Genomic DNA, 23,798 nt, shown 5'->3' with positions numbered 1-23,798 from the left:
TAAAATGTCAAGAACTAATTTTCTCTAAATTAAAATGATCAGAAGGCCTCTTCCACAGCTCAGTTCTACAAACGCTGCGCCAGTAAACCTGGACCTCCCTAAAGTACCTGCACTGACCCCTGGACACCCCAGCCCAGTATCCAGGAAGAAGAAGAACACGGAAGGCTTACCAAGATGACCCCTGCAACCCGTCTCTTAAAAAGAAGAAAGGTCAGATGAGCTGGAGGTAACAATGATGTGTGTGATCATTTACAAGGAGGAGGAAGAATTTAAATCATTCTGTAAAGAACTGAACATTAAAATAAGTACAAACTGAAGAATAATGCTGTCCTCTACATCATGTATTCTTAAAAATTTCTGAAACATGTAATTCGTTGAAAGTTTGGAAACAATGTATGAGTATTCCATGATAAGGGCTAACTTCTTAAACATGAAAAATTTTTTCCAGTTTATATTTCACATGATATTGCAATATTGATGTGGCATATACTTTACTAATCATATTATACTCACTTCTGCACAATTAAATAGTATCAAAATATAATTTCAGTAACACTAGCTTGTTCAATGATAGGTGATTGAATTTGAGAAGAAGGAGAAGTTTAATTTACTACAAATTTTTTTCTAGGTACTATGCTAGTAGATATGTAACCCTCAAATGTCATTTTGATGTAAGTTTATAAATGGCATTTCTAGAAAGCCAAGGATATATAAAAGAAAGGATACACATGTGGACTTCTTTTTGTAACTACCGCAATTTGATAAGTGTCGAGATTATTTTATGTATTGGGAATTGAAAGGCATAACATTCCAAAGGTGGGCTTTTAACAATGGTGTTGATGTACATTGTCTATTTTTGGCAATATAAATCTCTCTTAAGTTCCATTGATACCACACTGGCTACTCTTATCTTACTCATGAAAGAAAGTAAAGCATTTTTTCTATAGTAATTTTTGTTATCAAATGCTACTCCCTCCTTCTCACTCTCAATTCCCACAGAATTTACAGATAAATAGATAACAACACAGAGGATTCGATGTTTGGGAGAAGTAAGTGAAGCCATTTATTTGGGCTTTTTTATTTCCCTTATTTGACGATGTTTCCTTGTCTCATGAGGCAGAAGGAAGGGATTTGGTTCACTGCTTTTCTCTCCAAAATGTTAAGCAATTTATCATTTACAACAGGTTCATTAAATCCAATCAGAAGTGTTTGATCTGAAAATTCCTCTCTATATGGTGGAACATGGTGAAACCCATGGTGATGAGTCTTTCTGTAGAGTAGGTCAAGTTCCCACATTTGCAAATGAATCTCCACATGCAAAGTCATTTGGATTCCTCCTCTTAGCAAGTGTGTACTGTCCTGTACTCATAGTTTATAAACTGTAGTAATTCATACGTGTTTAGAAGCCTTATTTATGAATGAACTAATACGAGACATTTATTAGAGTAAGAGAAACTACTTCAGTATACTTCCATATTGAATCCTGCCTCTTTACTTACTAGCTTATGGACCTGGGTCTGTTGGTTACTAGTTTTTGTGATCTCTGGCTTAGGTTTGCCATCTATAAAGTTGGATAAAATATAGTAGTGTGAGAATAAAAGGTTAAAAATAAAAGTGCATAGGGCATGGCTTTCCATCAATAAACAGTCAATAAATATCGGTGATAACAGTAAGAAGCATATTCCTGTGAGTTAAGTTTGCCTATGAAATTTGGCCCCACTGTTTTTGGATATAGGGAAAGCTGGCAAAGGCACTACTAAGTGTGAATTAATTTGTCAAATCTGTTAATGACCTAACCATGTCAACTCACAACAGACAGTGTTTTGGAACAAACTGGAAGAACCAGTTCTATTCTACCTTAGATGTGAGGCTGCCTAGACTGATGCTCTATGATCCCAAATGGATTGAACACGTGGATCACTGTAAAGCAACGATACACTGCACAGAGGAATTTGAACAACAGCAACAACAAAACCCCCAAAGTTTCTTTCCAGAAAAACAAGTAAAGGAGAGCTAACAACAAGGATGGCTCATCAGGATAAAAGTGTTTATAAGTATCTTAGATAACAGGGTACATTGGGCTAGTTAATTTGGAAAATAGTATTTGCTTTTGTTTTTAAAGATTTTATATATTTATTTAGAGAGAGGGGAAGGGAAGAAGAAAGAGAGGGAGCAAAGCATGAATGTTTGGTTTCCTCTTGTGTGTCTCCCTGCTGAGGACCTGGCCAGCAACCCAGGCATGTGCCCTGACTGGGTATTGAAACAGCAACCCTTTGGTTCACAGGCCTGTGCTCAATCCACTGAGCTACACCAGCCGGGGCTGCTTTCTGTTTTTATTTGATTTGTCCACAATATAAATTTTTTATGGTAAGAATTCCTCTGACCTGATAAAAGATATAATTACCTTTATAAAACACATGTATGTAGACATAAACATATGTTAAATAAGCCACACAAATGGGAAGTCCCGAAGATACGCTTATATACACAGACATTTGTACATATTTGGCTGAGTTGTATGGTTCATTCAATACCTATTCAGTGAGTTAAGGGAAATATAGATGTGACTATAACATCATCCCTCATGTGAGGAGCACATAGTATAATGAGAAAAAGGGTCACACACGTTGGCATAGATTACATTTACTAAATACTTATATATATGTCATGTTCCTCTTTTAGGTGCTTACGCGGATTATCCCATTCAACTTTCACATCGCCTTGTTATAACATCCAGACAGTCGAGGAAGAAGGGCGTGACTGCAACTGTGAAATGGGCGACCATAACATGTGATTAAACGCATGCCTATATATGTCCCCTCAGCATGGACAGCTGCAGGAGAGAGAAGAAGGCATCAGACTGAAGTGCATAAGGGGCTGGGTGACAAAGGCACTGAAGACAAGAGTGGAGGATTTTGTTGGAAATTAAAAGAAGTGAGCTGATTATAAGGATGAACAAAGACCTGATGAAGCAGCCCGTTTCGAGAGAAGTTCCTCTCTTCCCCCCTCAAATGTCTCTGAGAGAAGCTGGGGTCCCTCCCACAATGGTGCTTGTTGGGTAAGGATCGTGGAAATTCTTTAATGTAGCGACAGGCATTTTCTAACTCTTTTTTTTAAATTAATTAATTAATTAATTAATTAATTTATCTTTAGAGGGGAAGGAGAGAGGGAGAGAAACATCAATGTATGATTGCCTTTTGTGCGTCCCCTGCTGGGAGTTAGCCTGCAAGGAACCGGCCTGCAACCCAGGCATGTGCCCTGGCTGGGAATCGAACCGCGATCCTCTGGTTCGCAGGCCCTCACTCAATCCACTGAGCTATGCGAGCCAGGGCTTTTTTTTTTTTTCATTTTCTAACTCTTAAATGTTACTACATTCCTAGATGATAATTCTTGGAGTAATGAGCAATAATCTCTCTTTCTCACTTATGACATTTAAAATCTAAGTGGAGAATAAGGACGCAGTATTATAGTTCAGAGTGTGAATTAAATCTACATAAATTATGTAAAATATTCATTTTCATTTGTTTTCCTTTTATTTTTATAATTATAAGTTGTGAAGTAATTATTCAGCCGATAAATATCCTGTTCCCTCTTCAATGAAAGAATCAGTTGGATGGACATAAGAATTGCATTAAAATTGACACCGAGGAGTTATCACACATAAAACATTTTTTCAAGTTGAAATTGCACATGCGTGCTACCCACGTGTCTTTTTTGCACTGCCCTTAAGAACACGGATGCCCTTCCTCATTCCATTAATATCATGTGAAATGTCTGCCCAGACTCTTTCTCAGAATAAAGAATGCTAGATTGGCCAAGGAATCACAAGCTAAAGTCATTTCTTTTTGAAACTCAAATATTAATAATGTATGGAACTACACACACCAACACAGAAAGCAGTGCTGAAAAGAAAGTTTGTCACCTTTTGAATATTTATGGAGGCCACATCCTTGCATTTTTACATTTGCCTAAGTTTTCACTGGCCCCACATCATGTACTCTGCTGTGCTTTATTTTGATTTTTCAGTAAATTTTCCAACATTTCATTCTCATCCATTTCTTAGATTTCTAATTTCCTCTGCCACTGCTTCATCAAGTCCAGCCTCTTCATTAAGACTTCTTTTCTTCTTTAGCAACATTTAAGAAAATATGTGTAATCTTTCACTTGTTAGGCATGGGACAATTAAATGTATATGTTTTTCTATTCAGTTGTAATACTTTCAATGCTGAACTATTTGGCCTAAATCCTTAATACATACTTTCAAACTAAGACGTATAAGTAGGAGAACTGTCCATTACTTAAATGTTTAACCATCTTCCTTTTTAAAAAAATGGGGCATGAAAGAAATATGCCAATATATTCAGTCCAAATACATGTACAAATGTGTTTGTATTGATGGAAACAAAGAAAAAACACAAACAACTATTTCGAGCTCTTAACTAGTCATCACACCTTGAAGATCACCTATGAAAACATTTTGACTCAGGAAAATACAAATCTGATTGTAAAAGTTTGAGTGAATGAGCCAAATTCCTACTTTATGCAAACATATTTCATACAGTTTTAGTGAGGGAATCTTGAAAAGGAAATCTACAACATACACAAAATATTACTTGATTATCACAATAAATACGAGAGTCATGCGTCAGTGCCTGTCACTTACCGTCAGAAAGAGTAACCACCGTCATGTCCTCAGTAGACACTCCTGGCCCGTAGCGATTATAAGCTAGGAATCGAAGCGCATACTCCGTGAATTTTTTCAGGCCTTCCAGCTTATAAGACAGTCCATCAACCTCTATATTCTGGAGACATAAAATGCCAAGACTGTGATTCAGGAGGCACATTAAAGCAGAAGTGGCAGCCATTCTGTTCAGTCAGTAAATTGGGTATTAGACTCATACTCACAAAACTACACTTCAGCCTTAAAACAAGTCATTGTAAAAACTTCTTGGGACACCCCCCTCCCCAGTAAAGCTTAGACCTGTCTGTAGACTCCCAGTTAAAACAGCACCACGCTACGTTCACAGTCATTAAGTTCCAATTTGATTAACACCAGCCAAGACACTGAGGCTTGTAAACCCCTGGGAACAGAGACTGGCTCCTACTCCTGAAATGAAATGGTTTACCACGAAACAACAGATTTCTTTCTTCCCTAGCTGAAATATACCCACATTTCTTGAAACTGTCAGAGAGCTTGCCACGATTTTTATCTGTCAAAATGCGGTGACGTGGGTTTGGAACTGTCCCTAGCACTTTGCAGCAGCGGGAATGAGGTGCTGGAGGTGAAGGTCGCAGAGAAATCAGAGGCAGTTCACTCTAGAAGGCCCCTGAGTTAGCTCCCCACAACGATGCTCTCCCTCACATCTACCTTGGGGAGCATCACGCTGGAATGTATTTGGATTGGTGATGTGCATTATTGGAGAGCTACAATATGCAGAAAAGTGGGCAGAACAGAAAGAGGGAAATAAGAGCTAAGTAGCAAGCAAACATGGAATGAACATAGGGGGCGCTCTTACACATTCTTATTTTGCAATATGACTTGGGACTTAGAACTGTTTCTGAATAGATGCAAAATATTTTTTAAAAAAACACTCTGCCATGCAGTTTACGTGGTAGCACAGAGGCTGCACTGTGCTTAGCAAACTTCACCACAAACCTAAGGACCCGGCTGTCCCAAGGTCACCTCTCTTTCTTTCCCATTTAAGTGCACACCTCCCTTTACATCTTTTTGCACATGAACTTGAGACTCTGGAAGTAAACCTCTCAATAGTTATATGTATGTCACAAAAGAGAACTGCTGAGCTTCCCATGTCACCATAAAGACTCATTCACTCTTACTTTACCCGAAAGTAGAATCGGCCTATTTTCCGGTGTCTGTGCTACCTGCCTATGGGAAATGAAATGTAAGAAAGGGGAAGAGCAGACTGAAAAACATGAAAAGTGATATATGACAGTCCAATGGTGGCAAGAAGACAGAAATGCCATCAAATATATAAGAATAAAAATAGCAATTTGGGGGAGGCCATTGACTACAAGATAAATCCTCCCATAGGATAAGGACTGAAAATGCAAATGTTTTCCAGGACCAGACAGGTTAATACGAATGTGGTTTATATTGGCTTAGGCACCTACATACTCACATGAAACACCCCTATCCACCCTATTGATTCATTTCATTACCCAAGTGCCTTTCTTACCACCAGAATCAAATTAAATTGCTTAGCATTTCCAGTAACAGGCACTTTAAAACTGATCAGCCATCCAATAAAGCGCTGGACACTGGACTAGACATCAGGAGCTCACACGCCTCTGTCTCCTGTGTTTCTAGCCCTAGAGCCATCCAACAGGTGGCAGCGGTGAGGTGGTGGCCGTTCCCTCGCCTACCTGTTCCTTTCCCGTGGACACCTCAGTGCAGAACAATCTGTAACCTTGAACTGGACCATTTGCATAGGCAGGGGGTTCCCAGGTAATAAGAATTGAGGTAGGTGAGGTAGATACAGCTTGCAGGTTTTCTACTGGGCCTGGGACTTGCACTGTGCACAAGAGAAGTCGATTAGTATAAGGTGGTTCTCTTTCTCAAGACAATCAGAATTACATCTCTTATAGTCTGAGGAAATTACAGCAGCATGTAGTATTTAAAAAAAAACATATGAAATAAGAATATTAAACTATAAAATATAAATATCAAGTAATGCAATTTTAGAGTTATTTCTCATTTTAAAATTCAGAAGAGGACTTATATTCATCTGAATTTCTTATTTCATTTTACAGTTGACAAAACTGGTCAAGGAGATAGGATTCTTAATCTAAATTCTAAGTGTGGAAAAGTTTCCACTACGTCAGTATGCCTTTGCTTGTGTGTCGCTAATAACTGCAGAGGGAAAAGGGAAAATACAATGAGAATACTTGTACATTATGATCTTACTTATAATTCAAATAGGCAGCACAGCTATGGATAATTTACCACATTTACTGTTTTCAAGTCAGCATTTTAAAGTCTTGCCTGATCCTGGGTCCTTTAAGTTAATTTCAGAATTTGATTTTCAATTTTGCTTTCTAGTATTCCATCTTCTCTGATAACTATTACTTAACATAATCAAGGATAAGTAACATCCTCATTAAAGTAATTGGATAGCACAAGTCGACAATCACTTAAGCAAGACACTTGGGTCCAGCTGTGTTTTGAGATCTAGGACTTTTCGGATTTTAGAAAAGTACATGGTACACAGACAGTGTTTTAGGTAACACCCTAGTAGGGTCGGTGGTAGCACCCTAATGTCAAATCACATATTTTCAGCAAAACATATGATATTCACACTAAATGAAATTATTGAAGACTATACATAGGCTAGCAGAAGATCAGGTCTAGGTACAAAAGGAGATAAGAGAATCTGTCAGATTCCAGATTTGCAAATTTTGAACTTAGGCATAATTTTTCATTTTTGAAAATATAACTAAATGTAAATACATTGTTTATAAATGGGATAGCCATGTTCTTTATTATAATCTAAAATAAATAAGTAGTCTCAGCATTGTGAGTATACAGCATTAACTTAAACATTTTGTGAATTCAGTCTTGGATACCACCCAGCTTTGGACAGCTATATGTTAAAGGCCTGTATTACAATTCTGTGAGTTTGAACTTTCATAGCAAAATAGCACATAAAAACCTAGCTGGCATATCTGAAGATACATTTCTTCTATTAGCATTGAGCCTATGTCTCTGAATCATTTTTCAGACTGTGTTCCATGATACTCAGCAACCTTAAGGCATTACTGCTCACATATTCATTTGGGAAAAATAAATATAGTCATGTCAGAAACACATATTTTATGTCATTTTCACAAATTTTCCCACCAGTTGCTAAATCTTGAGAATGCTTGCTGACAACTGCATTCTTTTTGCCTTAACAAATGACTGTTAACAGTTTCTTAGAAACTTATTTGGAAATCATTTAAAACCTACAGACAAATTTAAGGACGAGAATAATACAAAGAACACCCATGTTCTCTTTATCCTGATTTACCCATTGTTGAAACTTTGCTCTATATATTTTATCATAATCTATCTCTCTATACATATAGTCTTTCTCTCCCTCTCTTTCCATATATATATATGCAGGTTGTATTATCACTCACCATATATAAATTTATAGTAAATCTATAATCTATACATAGTGATAAATGCACTGTATACATATATATTGAGAGAATACCTATTATCTCTTGATAAAGAGAATCTATATCTATATCTCTCTATATTCAGATTAAGTTATACATACCATAGCTCTTTACTCCTGTACCATTGGGTACTCCTATGGGTACTCCTAAGAACCCATATGTACACAAGTAACTTAGCTATTATCTTTGGTGCATTTCATATTAAAACAATATTTTTATCAAATCTTCATCTGCATTGCAATTGTGTCCATGGACCTAATAATGTCATAGATGTAGCATTTCCCTTCCTTATCAAGATCCAGTCTAGGGTCAGGTTTACACTTTGTTGCCCTGTCTCTTTAGTCTGCTTTAAGCTGAAGCAGTTCCAAAGCCATTCTTTCTTTCAAGACATTCATAATTTTGAACAGGATAGCCTTGCTTTTATTAGTAGCATGTTCCTCATTTGGGGTTTGTTTTGGCTTCTTCATGTTGAATTTAGGTTATACATTCCAGCCATTAACGAAATGTCAGTGATGTCTGCACTTCTCGGGGCATCACCTCCAGAGTGGGGCACCAGACCTCTGTCAGTCACTCACAGCTTAACGTTGAGTACCTGGCCGAGGTGCTGTTAGATTTCTCCTCTGTGGACTGAATAGTTCCCCCTGCATCCCTAACCGACCTCTGGCCCCTGCTCCACCACTTACAGCTAATAATCAATCTGTGGGAGATACTACATTAGGACCATGCAAATGTCATGCTCTTTACCAACTTTCCTTAGAGTCAGCATCTGTTAATGGTTTTTGATGGGATCAATTTTTACCAGGGTTATAACAAAAGGTGATTATTTTTCATTCAAGTACTACTGCATTAGCCACTTGGCACTCAGCATTCTATTATAAGCAAGAGCCCCTGCCTTTTTCTATTAAGGTATATATTTTTGGTAGGGGGAGATGGTTTCCTACTTTCTTATGATCTTCAACTTATTATTGTCCTTAGTTATTTGGACGTTCGATTTATCCTAGATTTGGCCAGAGGGCAAATACCCCAACATTTACCACAGTAATTCCTTTCTTTTTGGCATAATATGTTCCAGGCTCATCTTGACCCTGCCTCAGAGCTGGAATCAAACATTTCTCCAAAGATTTCTGGTTCCCTTCTGAGGGAATGGTATTCAAGACAAGGATCTGAGTGTTAGATGTGTTCATTGCTACCTGGGTGTCTTTGCTTCTCAATCCTTTTTTGTGAACAAGGAACACATGACTGTGTATATACATACATACACAAATGCATACATGTATATACGTATACTCAAATGTGCAGATACATATACACATTTCTCATGACCCTATAGAGATGCCTCCTATTCCAAAGCACCTCTACAGGGTCCCTATTGCATTCCCCATTCTTCTTTTACATGTTCTTTATTCCACAGGAGGCTTTTGTCTTCCAAACAGTTGCATATACAAAGACACTTTATGAGAGCACCCCCACCTTGGTATTCTTCCAGGAAGGGAAAATTTTTCTATGGAAAATCCCATATTTGACTAAGGGGTCTTCAGTAGACAGTATTGAACAACAGGGAGTCTTGCCTATGTGAACGCTGATAGTGATACAATTAGAACTGTATTATAATGGAGACATTTTGCTCCTTGGTGCGGAGGTGGTAGACAAAGCAAATTAAAAACTTGCCCACTGATATGGTTCAACTAGATTTTCAAAGTGCCACATTTTAAAGAACAATGATAAAAATACCAATTTGCATGCTTCTATAATTACTTTTACATCCACAAAGATAATGCAAACAGTTCATGGGGGAATGTTTCTGATCTGAAGTCTACTGTTCTTCTAAGGAAGGTAGACGTTGAAGTAGCAGGAGAACTGAGACTATACGAACTGCTTACAGAACATGTTGCATGTGAAGTGTGCAGGATTCTGAAAGTTCAGAGAGCACGTCTGTGCAGCCCCGTGATGGGTAAAGTATTAACCCTGCAGAGGTCATAGCTGATCTCAGACATACAAACTTTTCTTAAATATTATTACATATATCAGGTGCATGGGTTCAATGTCATGACTAGCTGTGCATCTGCACATGACTAATGTTAAGCCATAACATTTAAGCCACCAGTTTGGCTATAACATGTGTTTCATAAGGGTGTGTGACACATGTGACCTGCACTGTAATTTTTGACCACGACCTCTGCCGGTGAATGTGTCCCTTCTTACCATCCCACAGCTAAAATAAAAGAGCACCCCTTCCTATTAACATGGCTCATTCTGGGAGCAAATACTAAGGCTTTAAAATGACCAAACTCCAAGGCCATCAGGGCTGCTGTGACATGTAACACATTCAATGAAGGTGGCCCAGAGCAGACACGTTCCCAGGAGGACTAGGAGAGGAGTGAGTATATGGGAAAGGGGAGGGAGCAATGTTTGGGGAGTTTCTGCTCCTTTGTTCCACTGGAGCACGAGAGGGTAATGAAAAACAATTCAGACTGTTTTCAATTTTTGAAGAACAAGTGACCTGAAAATCGGGAAGAACAAGCTGAAAGGACTACCTGGAGTGGTAGAAGCAGGGGGTGCACAGCCCACCAAATTGTGACTTGCCAAGCACATGGGAATCACACAGGCCATCCTCACAGCCACTTCCATCATGCCCGTGGGAAGAAAAGACCCCAGGGACATATGCAACTCAAGACAGCAGCCTCACAAGGACACGCACTAGGCCACACTCCTCTCCTGCCGAGCCCAGCCATGGCTGCTTAGGGTCCTGTCTCTTGGTCCAGAGAATGATCCGAACCTTCCACTTACTTTCCCAAATAAAAAAAGAGCAATTGTTTTCTCCACAGCGATATGCACAATGCTAGGTATACAGACAGGGTTTAATAAATGTGTGTCAAATGAATGACTATTTACAATTAGCAAATGTTACTATAAATCACAAGCCTAAAATACACTATGCAGCCTAACTTATTTGAGGTCGTTAATTCAGCATTGTCACGGCCAGTGATCAGAAAATCATCTTTCCCTGACACACCCGATGAGAACTGAAGTTGATATGCTTGTCCGTGTTTGTCGGATGCATGTGAGCCTGTGTGCATTTTGCCTACAGTGTACGAGCACATGCAGCTTAGTCACCAATGGGAGAACATCAGGCCGTGTGAACCATAATTAAGATTCAGTTCACACTGGTAGTGTCTACTCTGATCATCTCTTCACCCACTGAATTATTTTCCCTTCCTAGTGGCCATTAGACACTATCAGGGAAAAAACGTGTGCCTGGGTTTCTGGAAGAATTTCAAGCAGACAATATAGACACCTGAATTAGAAAGGAACATTTAGGTTAAGTATTCACAAACCAATATATGAGTTTTCAGTAATTTCCAGACATAGGATAACATTGTATTTGCCACTGTAAAGGTTCCAATGATCTTTTTCTGTGAAAAAGACTGACCTTTGGGACTAAATGATTTCCTACTTTAATGTTTATTATAAAATATAATTTATTTCATGATCTGATTGGATTGGTAGATTTTCTTTAATATCCTCAGGTATTAAAATGAAAATACTATCAGCCTATGCTGTCCCGAGTAAATATAAACATCAAGACATCAAAGAAGTATCAAATCACATATTTATCATGTATAGAATTATTTATTTTATCCAGACCAAAATACTGTCTGCATGTGAAATAGTCTTCATTACAACCTCCCTGGTGAGGGCCAATACTCTTTTTCACATAAACTATCAAATGTTTACACTTCTCCACAAACATGCTATAAATTCAAACTCATAAATGCCCTAATATTTTCCCTTTGATTTACAGCTCTAACATAGGTCTGTAGATAATATATTGCATTTTATGGTAATGGTGGGGGTATGTTTATATATGTACATGTACGTGTACACAGTTGTGTATTTATTCAGTTCCATATCCATAAAGTATATTGAAGAATAACTTACATAGATTTACATCTGACTTATTATATTCATAGTAGAAAGAGAGAGGGAAAAAAGGAGACAAAAATGTTCAACAATGTCAATTAGATGTGAAATCAATACAGTTAACGGTTTCTACCTTCCATTTCATTACGTTTTAGTATGTCAGTCAAGAAACTTAATGGGCTTAACTACTCATCATTGCCAAGATGTCATTAATAACCCCCCACTGATCCCGTCCATTGGACAATAATTTTGTGGCAAACTGCATCTAATGTCTTTCCATCGCTATTCAAAGTTACCTATTTCTTCAAAGACTGGAAAGATTTCAGAAAAGATACATAATCCATGCAAGTAACTCATCAATCAATGTCAGCCTCGCCAACTACCTTTTTAAATTTCAATATAGCCTTTCAGTAGAGATTCATTAAAACACCTATACCTAGGAACAAATTGAATAGTTATGTTGAAGTGAATGAGATGTATTATGTGTCACTATTTGCAAGGGGAACAGTAATTTCGGACTATATATAAATTTATAATATATCAGAGTACTTTATAATGAGATCTTATTGCATATTAATCCCCAAAATGGGATATAAAAGTTAGTTGAATTTTTAATAAAGCATGACTTATCACATATAATCAGATTGAAACAAGATGTGTGTGTGTGTGAGAGAGAGAGAGAATATCACAGTTTAATGATCTATAATTGATTAAAGTAAGAGTCAAAAAGTGTGGGGCTTTTTGTCCCTATTCTGCTTATAATAGGAACCAGTCACTGGCATCAAGGCATCCATGGGCCTCTTGAAACTGTAAAAATGTTTCCAAGAATGTAATATTTGTATTTTTTGAGGTATAGCGTCCATAGTTTCCATCACTGGAGTCTGCGATTCTTTCAGTGTTAGCTCCCAAAGGATTAGATAATACCTCTCGCTTCTTTTGGTTGTAAAACATGCTGATTATTATTAAATCATTGTAGTAATTGTTAATCACTTCATGATAGAAAATATAGGAACAATTTCACTTTAGAGAGACATTTTCAAATTTTAATAAACTGCTATTTTTAAAAGCTAAAACATGTGCATGAATAGATTTTAATATTTCATTTCCAAATCATGGGTAATTCAAAGACATTTGAATTTATCTGGTTAAATTCACCAAATATTTTAGGTTTTATACAATGTGAGGGCTTTTGATTATTAAGAAGTCACTTAGCATATATTAATCATTACCCATTTTTTCTTCTTTTTTCTTGGTCTGTTTCTATTCTAATGTATATCTACCCATCTACCTTCCTAACTTTACTGTATATAATTTTGCACTTATATGAATTAGACTAAAACATAAATTGTGATTTATCAGATATATGGTTCTAAAAATATCTTGGGAGTTTAAATAATCCCTTCAAAATAAGAATGTGAATATGATTTTCATAGAAAAAGCTTAAGAAGAATCAAGATATGCCACTGTCTTCATAATAGTGAACCAGGCTGATGTCTTTTCAGCATTATACTGCTGTTTCTCAGCTGGAAGTCAGCGATGAAGACAAATGTTAGTGTCAGAACATGCAGTTGAACATTTGAATATTTAAAGTCTTTTCTAAATGACTGTGCAGTACAATGTATCCGACTGTTCCCAAATCATCGATTTCATAGTCACCAGATCCTTTGTTTTAAGACCTCCTTTAGTATCAGTGCACTTAAAAATATGTATCTCGTGGGGTGGCATTCAGATAATGACTTAGAATTCATATGTCCTCAATTCAGACCAGATTTCTGAGGATGATTTCACCTCCTTCTTCACTTGTTAATTAAGAGAAAAAAAGTTTTTAAGTTCATCTGAAAAAAAGTGGATAGCAAGGGATGTAAGTAATTATTTGTAGTGATCCAAATAGATTTACACCACCACGCCTTCTTATTTAAACAACAATATCCATTGCCAATGATCTCACTGAATGCATCTCAAATGCAAGCCATTTCCGACACTATTTGCATTTATTGATAATAAAGTGCCTGCTTTGATTACTTCTTTGATTCTTTTCCTCCTGTAGTTAACAGCGTTCATGGTAATTTTATGAAATCTTTTCCTATTCTGTATGGGGAATGCAACATCAAAAGCCTGCAGGCAATGTAATGATTAACATAATGAAACCCCCTTTTGACTGAACTATACATTGTTAGAAGACACGACAGTAATTTGGTAAGAAGAAGCACAAACTAAGAGTTATAGTTCCTGTTGCAAAATCACATAAATATGACAAGATTTGATTGGACAAAGTGGTTATTGCCTAATCATTTGGATTTTAATAGGTACTATCTGCTAACTCAAAACATGCACAACTGTGTATAGATATAGATACATCTATACACACACATATAAAATGTGTATAATACATATTGCTTAACATGTATTACTTATATATACATGCATCTATCTACATATATGCTAATACATTAAGAGATAGATATTTTGACAGTGCAGTAGGAAAAATTTTAACAGTTATTTGTTAAGAAGTAGTTTTGAAAGTAGTCTCCCTGTGATTTATCCTAGAATTCAAAGCAGCTTGATAATGAAAGCAATTATAGAAATTGACCTCAAAATAAGGGCTTTTCCGTAAGGTATTTCAGGTTTTTCTCTAACACAGCCAAGTAGTAATAGCCTTGGTGAAGTATGTAGAATTGTTTTTTTTTAACTGCACTTTAGAACACACAGGCATTGCCTCGATATATAAAATACAGTGGATAATGTACATTTCTGACTGCATTATTGTGGTCTCAAACCATTTAAACTGGAGATTGCTAAGTAATGTCAAAAGCAATTGTTTTTATGATCTAGAAATATTGCCTAAGCAGTATCAAACATAGAAGCTAAAAACTTAAAGTTTCAGCCAAATGTGCTTAAGTTTCCATATTACTAAAGGCAGTCTGATGTCACATAAATCTAATGAAACTGACTTCTTTTTCCTCTTAAATTTTCCCCCATAATAGCTTGAGTTCAGTTACTTTCCGCTGAGATTAAGAAATTTAGATAAAAGTATCAGCTAATTTTAAAGAATAAGTATACTTTTATATGTTTAGCATGTGATACTGTCTCCAGTACTGTGAAATATTTTATTATGATTGAAATTTTCAAGAAATTGAGGACAGAGAAAACACACACACAGAGAAAGCACCTACATATAAACAACAGACCATATACGACCAAGACTAACATCTAACTTAGCAGACATAAGATATATAAGAATTTCAAATATAGATCTATTTATGGAGAATATAGTAGGCAGGGACAATTATGTGAGAGTTTGGTCAAGAAGTTCAGCATCACTAACCCTCAGAGAGATGCAAATTAAAACCACAGTGAGATACCACTTCACACCAGTCAGAATGGCCATCATAAACAAAGCAATAAACAAGTGTTGGAGAGGTTGTGGAAAAAAGGGAACCCTACTTCACTGTTGGTGGGATTGTAGACTGGTACAACCACTATGGAAAGCAGTATGGAATTTTCTAAGAAAACTAAAAGTGAACATGCCTTTTGACCCAGCAATTCCACTGGTAGGAGTATACCCTAAGAATCCTGAAACACCAATCCAAAAGAACCTATGCACTCCAATGTTCATAGCAGCGCAATTTACAATAGCCAAGTGCTGGAAGCAACATAAGTGACCATCAGTAAATGAGCAGATCAAAAAATTGTGGTACATTTTCACAATGGAATACTACACAGTGGAAAGAAAGAAGGAACTCCTATCCTTCATGACAGCATAGATGGAACTGGTGAGCTTTATACTTAGTGAAATAAGCCAGGTGGTGAAGGACAAATACCATATGATCTCACCTAGAGTAGAACCTAATCAATAAAACAAACCAGCAAGCAAAATATAAATAGAGACATGGAAATAAAGAATAAACTGATAGTAACTACAAGGGAAGGGAATAATGGGGGAAAGAAAAGGAAGGGTCATCAAGGAACACGTGTAAAGCACCCATGGACAAAGACAACAGAGGAGGAAGAATTGAATGTGGGAGGTGGTGGGGAGAGTAAGGGGAGGGGAATGGGGATAACTCTAACTGAACAACAATGAAAAATAATTATACATATCAAAAAAAGAACTTTTCTTGAAAAACAATTAGAATTGCATTGATAAATGGGGGCATACTAAGATCTTGAACTCACCTGCTCCCATGGACACACCAAATCTACAGTTACATACGGACCAGTTGCTTCTGGAAAAGACTTGAAACCTAGCTAAACAGCTCCTTCACAAAGAATAAAAAATAAGATACTCCAGGCAGGTAAAAGAGGAAGGCAGTCAATAATATTGTAACAATTATGTTTGGGGACCACTTTGGAAAGTATGTAGTTGTCTAATATGCTTCCTACCTGAAAATAATACAGAATAATACTGAATGTAAACTATAATTGAAAAATTAAAAAAAGATATAAATTAAATTTTAAAAAAGAAGAAGAGGAAGAGATGTGGGCTTGCCAAGATCTCACCTCAGCACAGAAACCAATAATCAGAAGGGATCTCATAAGCCCGAAGCTTCCCATTGAGGGGCAGGGGGCTCATGTCCCAGCTCAGTATCCACAACTCTTGAGACCTGTACTAGAGAGATGAGCCCCCCCCCAAATGTCTGATGTTGAAAACCAATGAAGCTTAGCTTAGGTTCAGGATACACAAAGTGCTGTGTGGAACAGAGATATTGCTCTTAAATGATTCATGTGCAGATTTGCTTTCCTGGAGGCCTAATACAAAAGCAATCTTGAGAAAGAAGAACAAAGCTAGATGTATCAGACACTCTGATTTTAAACTCTATTACTAAGCTATAGTATGCAAACAGTGTGGTATTGGCATAAAAACAGAGATCAACAGGACAGAATAGAAAGTCTTGAAATAAAGCCCCACATACATGGTCAATTAATTTATGACAAAGCAGAAAGAAAAATGCAATCTGGAAAGGATAGTCTTTTTAAAAAATGGTCTTGGGAAAACTGGATAGCCACATGCAAAAGAATGAAACTACACTATTATCTTATACCGTATATAAAAAACTAACTCAGAATTAATTCAGGACTTGAAAGTAAAACCGAAAACATAACACTTCTATAAGAAACCATAGGTGGTAAGCTCCTTGGCCTTAGCCTTGATTTTTTTTAGTGGGGAGGGAATCTGTCTCTAAAAGCAAAGGCAATGAAAGCAAAAACAAACATGTGTGACTATATCAAACTAAAAAGAGTCCGCATAGCAAAGGAAACCACTAACAAAATGAGAAAGCAACCTACAGAATGGGAGAAAATATTTGCAAATCACATATCTGACAAAAGGTTACTATCTAAAATATATAAATAATTCACTAAAATCAATTTAAAAATTCAATTCAAATGGTCAAAGGATATGAATAGACATTTTTCTGAGCAAGACAAACACAGAGCCAAGAGGCACATAGAAATGCGTTTAATGTCACTGATCGTCAGGAAAATGGAAGTCAAAACCACTATTATGACAAGGAAATGGCTATTATCACAAGGAAAAGAAATAACAAGAGTTGGCAAAGATGGGAAGAAAAGAGAACCTCAGTGTACTGTTAGTAAGAATGTAAATTGGTGCAGTCACCATGGAAAACAATATGGAAGCTCCTCAAAAATTATAAATAAAAATACTACCTGATCCAGCTACATCTACTCTTGGTACACATCTGAAGAAAACGAAAGCAGTATTTGAAAAGATACGTGCACTCCTAAGTTCGTGGCGGCATCATTAGCAATAGCCAAGATATGGGAAGAACCTAAGTTCCCATCAGTGGATGAGTGAACAAAGAAGATGTGATATATATATATATATATATATAAGTTCTCATCACAGGATAAATATTTCTAACTTCACAGGGTGACAGATGGTAACTGGACTGATTGTGGGGATCAATTTCAGGGTATACAAAGAGTGAAATATTATATTGTATACCTGGAACTAATATAGGGTCATATAACAATTACACCTCAATTTAAAAAATACAATTTCACTGATGGAAGAAGAAAGAACAGCAGAGTTCACGTGTGAAGGAAGAATCTGGTGAGTCAGGATGCATGGGTGTGAATGAGTTTGATAGGTAATGGCCTTGACATTAGCCTTTCTGAAATAGAACATAACAAGCTGGTTAAGGGAGAAAAAAAACACTATATACTTGGGGAAAGCTTCAGATGATCAGGTCTTTAAGTCCAAGTAATAATTCCAAAGTGAGCTAAATTAATGATGGCACAATTAATGCCATATTGAAGAAAAAACTCACAAGCATGAAATTTATTTTCTATTTTGTTAGCATAATAAAAAATCAAGTAATATTCTACCACTTTTAGGGTAATATGGCATGTGGATCAAAACAAAACAAAACAAAACCCCTCCTCTAAAAATAGTGTTTCCTTGGGTCACATTACTTAAACACTCTTGCACATCACTTTCTCTTGGATTCATAATCTACGTAACAGGGCTATTATAAGGGTTATATGAGGTTGTATAGAAAATAAAGTGTTCCAAGTAAGGTGGTAGCTAATTTTATTGTTACCTGAACTCGAGTTTAACTTTTCCATATTTTGGTTCCCTCATCAGACAACTGAAGGAAAGAGTACTGGTTCTTGATTCTCAAGGTTGTTAGGACAGGAGGAGATGATGGATGTAAAAGAGAAATGGGCAACACAGCATTCCACGGATGCGTTGTCATAGTAACAGGTATGTTAAGCTTTTTAACCTCCTCATAAATTCTCCACAGTTACTTCTGTTGTTGTAGTTCTGACCATACGTTCATGTTTAATTCCTATGGAAGAGTCTCAGCATGCACAAGCCCCTCACTTGTTTCACACTGGGCACGTGCATATACTTCAGGATTGCACTATTTCTGCACACAAATATATCCGTCTCTGCGAATGGATGTGCATCAGACAGAAGGTTTCTTCAGCTTAGTGCAACCAGAGTGTTGCCCATAGTGAGAATGTAACTTCATCCCAACAACCTTTCTCAAGTCGGGCTTGTATTATGGTCAGTGTGGGGAGAATCAATATAGGAAGCTTGTAGTTTTAAGAGAGCAGTAAATGACATGTATAGACTGCTTTTATAAAGAAGTTCTGCAACCATTTATCAGAGGAAAAGGAAGCAGTGATCTTTTTCAGACAGTCAAGTGAGTAGTTTTTTTCTACACAATGACAAAAAATATCCTACCTTAAAACATGCCATCTCTTTGGGGGAAAAATTTATTGTGTATCTACTTCCAGGCTTTAAAAACTGAGGAACGGCCTTGGATAAACTGGCTCTTTGGGGAGGGACCATACATTAAGGATGAAATTTAGAATGCTCTTCTTGAAGTCGGAGATCTGGGCTACTGTGATACAGGAGAGACCAACACATGACATCCAGTAAAGCTTTGGTGACAGAGACCGAAGGTGGGAGTGTGGCCTCCACAATCAGAAGCCCTCAGTTCAAATCCAGAACCTTTGCACAGGCTCTGTGGCTGGGGTCAAGGCACTTATATCTTTGATTTTATGTTTTCTTATCTTAAAAATGGGGTTAATACCAGCTCCACCTCATGAGTTTATAGTGAAGATTAATACTAAATATTTTATGAATGGCATCTGGCACTAAGTAAATGCTTGATAAATATTAACTAACTTTACAGAGAAGCTAGGCCTTGTAAGAATTGACAGGGGAAACAATGAGATCTTTCATTAAATTTGAAGTCTTGCTCTGGCTGAGTTGCTCAGTGGGTTGCAGTGCCATCTGGTAAACAAACCAAAAGACTGAGGATTTGATCTCCAGTCAGGGCACGTACCTAGGTTGTGAGTATAATCTCAGGTCAGGGTTCATACGGGAGGCAGTGATTGATGTTTCTCTCTCACATTGATGTTTCTCTTCCCACCCTTTCCCCTCTCTTTCTGCTTTTCTTTCTCTCTCTTTCCCTTTCCCTAACATCAGTGAACATATCCTTGAATGAGGATTAAAAAAAAATTTGCAGCGCCCTGGCTGATGTAGCTCAGTGGATTGAGTGAGGGCCTGCGAACCACACGATTGTGGTTCAATTCCCAGTCAGGGCACATGCCTGGGTTGCAGGCCAGTTCCCAGCAGGGGACTCACGAGAGGCAACCACACATTGATATTTCTCTCTTTCTCTCCTTCCCTTCCCCTCTAGAGATAAATAAATAAAATATTTTAAAAAAATTTGCAGCCTAAGGTGGTGGGACCACAAGGAGCCAGCAGGGAACAGGGTGGGGTTCTGTGTGAGTTCAGAAGGACTGTCAGGGGGGAGGCCACACTGGGCCTTAAAAGCTTTGGGAGAACTTTGATCTGGAAGAATCACAAAAAATTAATGCATTCAGGCATTTTGTACTCTGTTGCCTACACGAAGAGTGAATGGAAGGGGGCAAATGGAGGGGCTGGGAGACCCGTGGGAGGACAGGCCACACTATGGAAGAGAGAGGTTAACAGTTTGAACTCGAATGGTGGCGGCAGAGACAAACAGAAAGGCGAATTCAAGGGCAACAGAAGATAAAATCAGCAGCGTTGGATGGACTGCAGTTGGAGCAGAAAGGAAGCCTCGGGAACAGCTCGTGTTTTTGATCTGCATACCTGGGTGTTTCTGGTGTGGCTCCTGGACTAACTCTGGACTGAGCAGTGTATGCATGGATGCGGGTGTATCGAGGGTGAATACCCACGCTGGGTTTGAGGAACCTAACTGTATACAGAGATCTGCCGCTGGTTATTTATTCCCAGATGGTCAGTCACAACCTAACAGTTTTCTTCCTCTTTACTTCTCTTTAATTTCTTGGGCTCCCAGCTAGATAATTTCACACCCTACATCTATGAAGAGCCTCATCACAGAATTTTTTCATCTTTATTTATTTCTGCAATTCTTTTTCTTTTCTTTTTCCATATATAGTCAGTGGCTTTTCAGGAACATCAGCTAGTTTCCAGATTTTTGTGTTCATCTGTCTTTTTTTTTCTTCCCACCTAACTTAGCTCCTCTAAATCCACATTTTGATCTTACTAGAAATATATAATTACCCAGATTAACAGATCAGACTATGCTAAGGCCCTTTTCTTCTGAGAAATGTACATAGCTGTTGAAGAAGTATGCTCCCCTTTGCACCTAATAAGTGAAAAAGAAAGAGCCCAAAATAAAATATCTTCCATAACAGTGATTACAATAAAAATTCCAGTAGCATTGAAGCTGGGTACATATCTGACCTTGACAATACTGAAATTAATATTCACTGTGCAATTCCACTGACATTTATCACTGAGAAGCACCTTTAACGCCCTTACACATACATGCACGCACAGGGAAGATTGATAATCGCACGGGGCAGAAAACCTAGTTGTCCTCTATCTCTAAGAAACATCTAAAAGGCTCCTGGTCTGTTGACTGAACCACCCTGAGGATTAAGTTTATTTTATTTTCAGTATTCAAAAGATAAGAAGTTTATTAAACACATGGAAGATTTAGGCTTGTTCAGAGATAGCGTCAGGAAGACAAATAGACTTCAGCACTTAATCATCTCACAGAAGCTGGACGAAGACTTTCAGTAAAGCTGAACACAGGGACACCGGTGCACTGCTCCGGATCAGAAACGCCTGTCTGTCCTCAAGCCCACCTCCTCTGCTTCTATTCTCCTTGGACCATAATTTATCAGACCAATAGGAAAGAAATGCCTGGTGTTTAACAGCTTTTGAGACTGACTGTGGGTAACTACAGAGTAAAATAAACTCATTGCTAAATGTAAGTGTTTTTTAGATAACTCTTTCAGAAATATTTCCTTGAGAAGGGTTAAATATATCCATGTACTTGAATTTCAACAACTCTGAATCTCAATTTAATATCAGATTGGCAATATTTGATATTTTTAATTTCTTCTTGACTGCTTTCTGGTTGAGTATGAGAGATAAAAGTATACACATAAGCCACCACTGTCAATATAAACATTAATGTGAGCCATTAATATTCATATGTAGTTTAAAATTTCTAGTAGCCACATTATTAAAAAACTAAATAAACAAAATTAATTTTTAATTATACATAGTTAACCATATATATCTAAAAAATCATTATTTCAAAACATAATCTATGTAAAATTTACTGTGATATTTTACAATTTTTATACTGAGTCTTTAATATCCAGTGTGGATTTTGTACTAATAGCACACATCAATTTGGGCAAAGCATATTTCAAGTGCTCAATAGAGCCCTGGCTGGGTAGCTCAGTTGGTTAGAGCATTGTCCCAATATGCCAAGGTTGCAGGTTCAATCCCTAGTCAAAGAGCATAAAAGAATCAAATGCTCTGTAGCCACTTGTGGCCAGTGGATACCATACCAACATTCTAGATGTAGGAAATGCTACTAGGATAATCCAAGAATGCTTCAATTAGAATAGAGTAAAACTCAATATTTCCAAAGTAACTGGCAAATTTAGTATAAGAACAGTAAATTAAAAGAGTATGTAGAACAAATCATATTCAAAATGATAATGTTAGCAAGCTGTTGGCATAACAGTATAAATCAGTGATATATTAATATTACACGTTATTTGTAGTTAAATATTATACTAAATGATAGAAGGTACCACCAGAGGTAGCTTCAAGTTTTCTCTGGGAGTCCTAAGCATTTTTGAGAGGAGCTTGTAGATGGAATTACAAGCCCATCAGCCCTCCCCACCCCCCACCCCCAAACAATGGAAGCAATAATAATTATTTTTTATTTCACCACAAGGTAGTTGGAGAACACTTTGAATTAAGACAGTGAGCTGAGGGTTAAGATCAAGTGATTTATAATAATGAGTTTAAATTATGTGCCTAGCATGTTCTCAACAAAACAGGTAGCATAACTCACTTTCTGGCTTAAGCTCAATAATATTAAGATTTTTAAAGCCTTACACTGCCATGACTATGTTTTTCTAAACTAAAACAAATTTTAACTCATTAAACAACTGTTAAAATGTACTTAACTTTAAATTAGTTATTTTTCCATTTCCCTGAAATAATCAAGGTCCACCTGAGTTTGAACATAGAAGGACACACAGGTATGCACACTTGCACTTCAGCAGTATGGTAGAAAGGTTATGGTAGGTTTGCATCCCAGCCCTGACCCTGTTTATTTTGTCCCATTTGATGGTGTCACAGCTAAGGTAGGAGTTGGGTGAAGCCATATTTCTTGCTCGCAGGATATTTGATAGGTACAGGAGATTGCTCGGGGCTGAGTTTAAGGTGGTGCCATGCCATTACTGCTCCAGGTTGGAGCTGTTAAAATCAAAGTCAAGATGTTGCCATCAATGTCCGGGAGGAAGTGATGATGGGCCTTTTATCAACTGAAGGTCAAACAGCCAAACTCGGAGCATGGGTCAGTGTCAGTTACGGCTCTTGCAGACTGGGTTACGCAGATGATTCCTTCACTTGTTAGCTCCCTTCGGGTCACCTAAGCAGCTGGCAGTCCTTAACGCTCAGAAAGCACTAGATCCTGCAGTCCTCAAGCCAGCAACAGAATTTCAAAGAGAGAAAGAAGGGAGAAGCATATCGAATATGATTTAAGGACATTAGAATTGTTTCTTAATACCTCCCTGTTTGAGCAACAATGACTGAAGTTATTTTAAAATGAAAAGATAACTTCTTAATTATGAGTACATATTTATTTATTTATTGTTATTGTTAAATTTCATAGTTT

At 37.2% G+C, this 23,798-nt stretch overlaps 1 protein-coding gene across 1 annotated transcript in view; it reads right to left on the bottom strand.

The window, feature by feature from the left end:
• The window catches only part of LOC118980180 (netrin receptor DCC-like), a 60,518-nt gene that overhangs the window by 7,609 nt on the left and 29,111 nt on the right, over positions 1-23,798 (bottom strand). Inside the window, exons 3-4 of the mRNA XM_037036654.1 lie at positions 6,385-6,533; positions 4,664-4,802 (exon numbers count right to left, since the gene is read on the bottom strand). Coding sequence (XP_036892549.1) covers positions 4,664-4,802; positions 6,385-6,533 — 288 coding nt within the window. The remainder of the gene's footprint in view (positions 1-4,663; positions 4,803-6,384; positions 6,534-23,798) is intronic.

This window comes from Sturnira hondurensis, unplaced genomic scaffold (genome assembly GCF_014824575.4).
Source record: "Sturnira hondurensis isolate 20B ecotype Veracruz unplaced genomic scaffold, ASM1482457v3 Scaffold0001872, whole genome shotgun sequence".
In the NCBI taxonomy this organism is placed as follows: domain Eukaryota; kingdom Metazoa; phylum Chordata; class Mammalia; order Chiroptera; family Phyllostomidae; genus Sturnira; species Sturnira hondurensis.
This window is presented reverse-complemented; position numbering and strand designations above follow the sequence as displayed.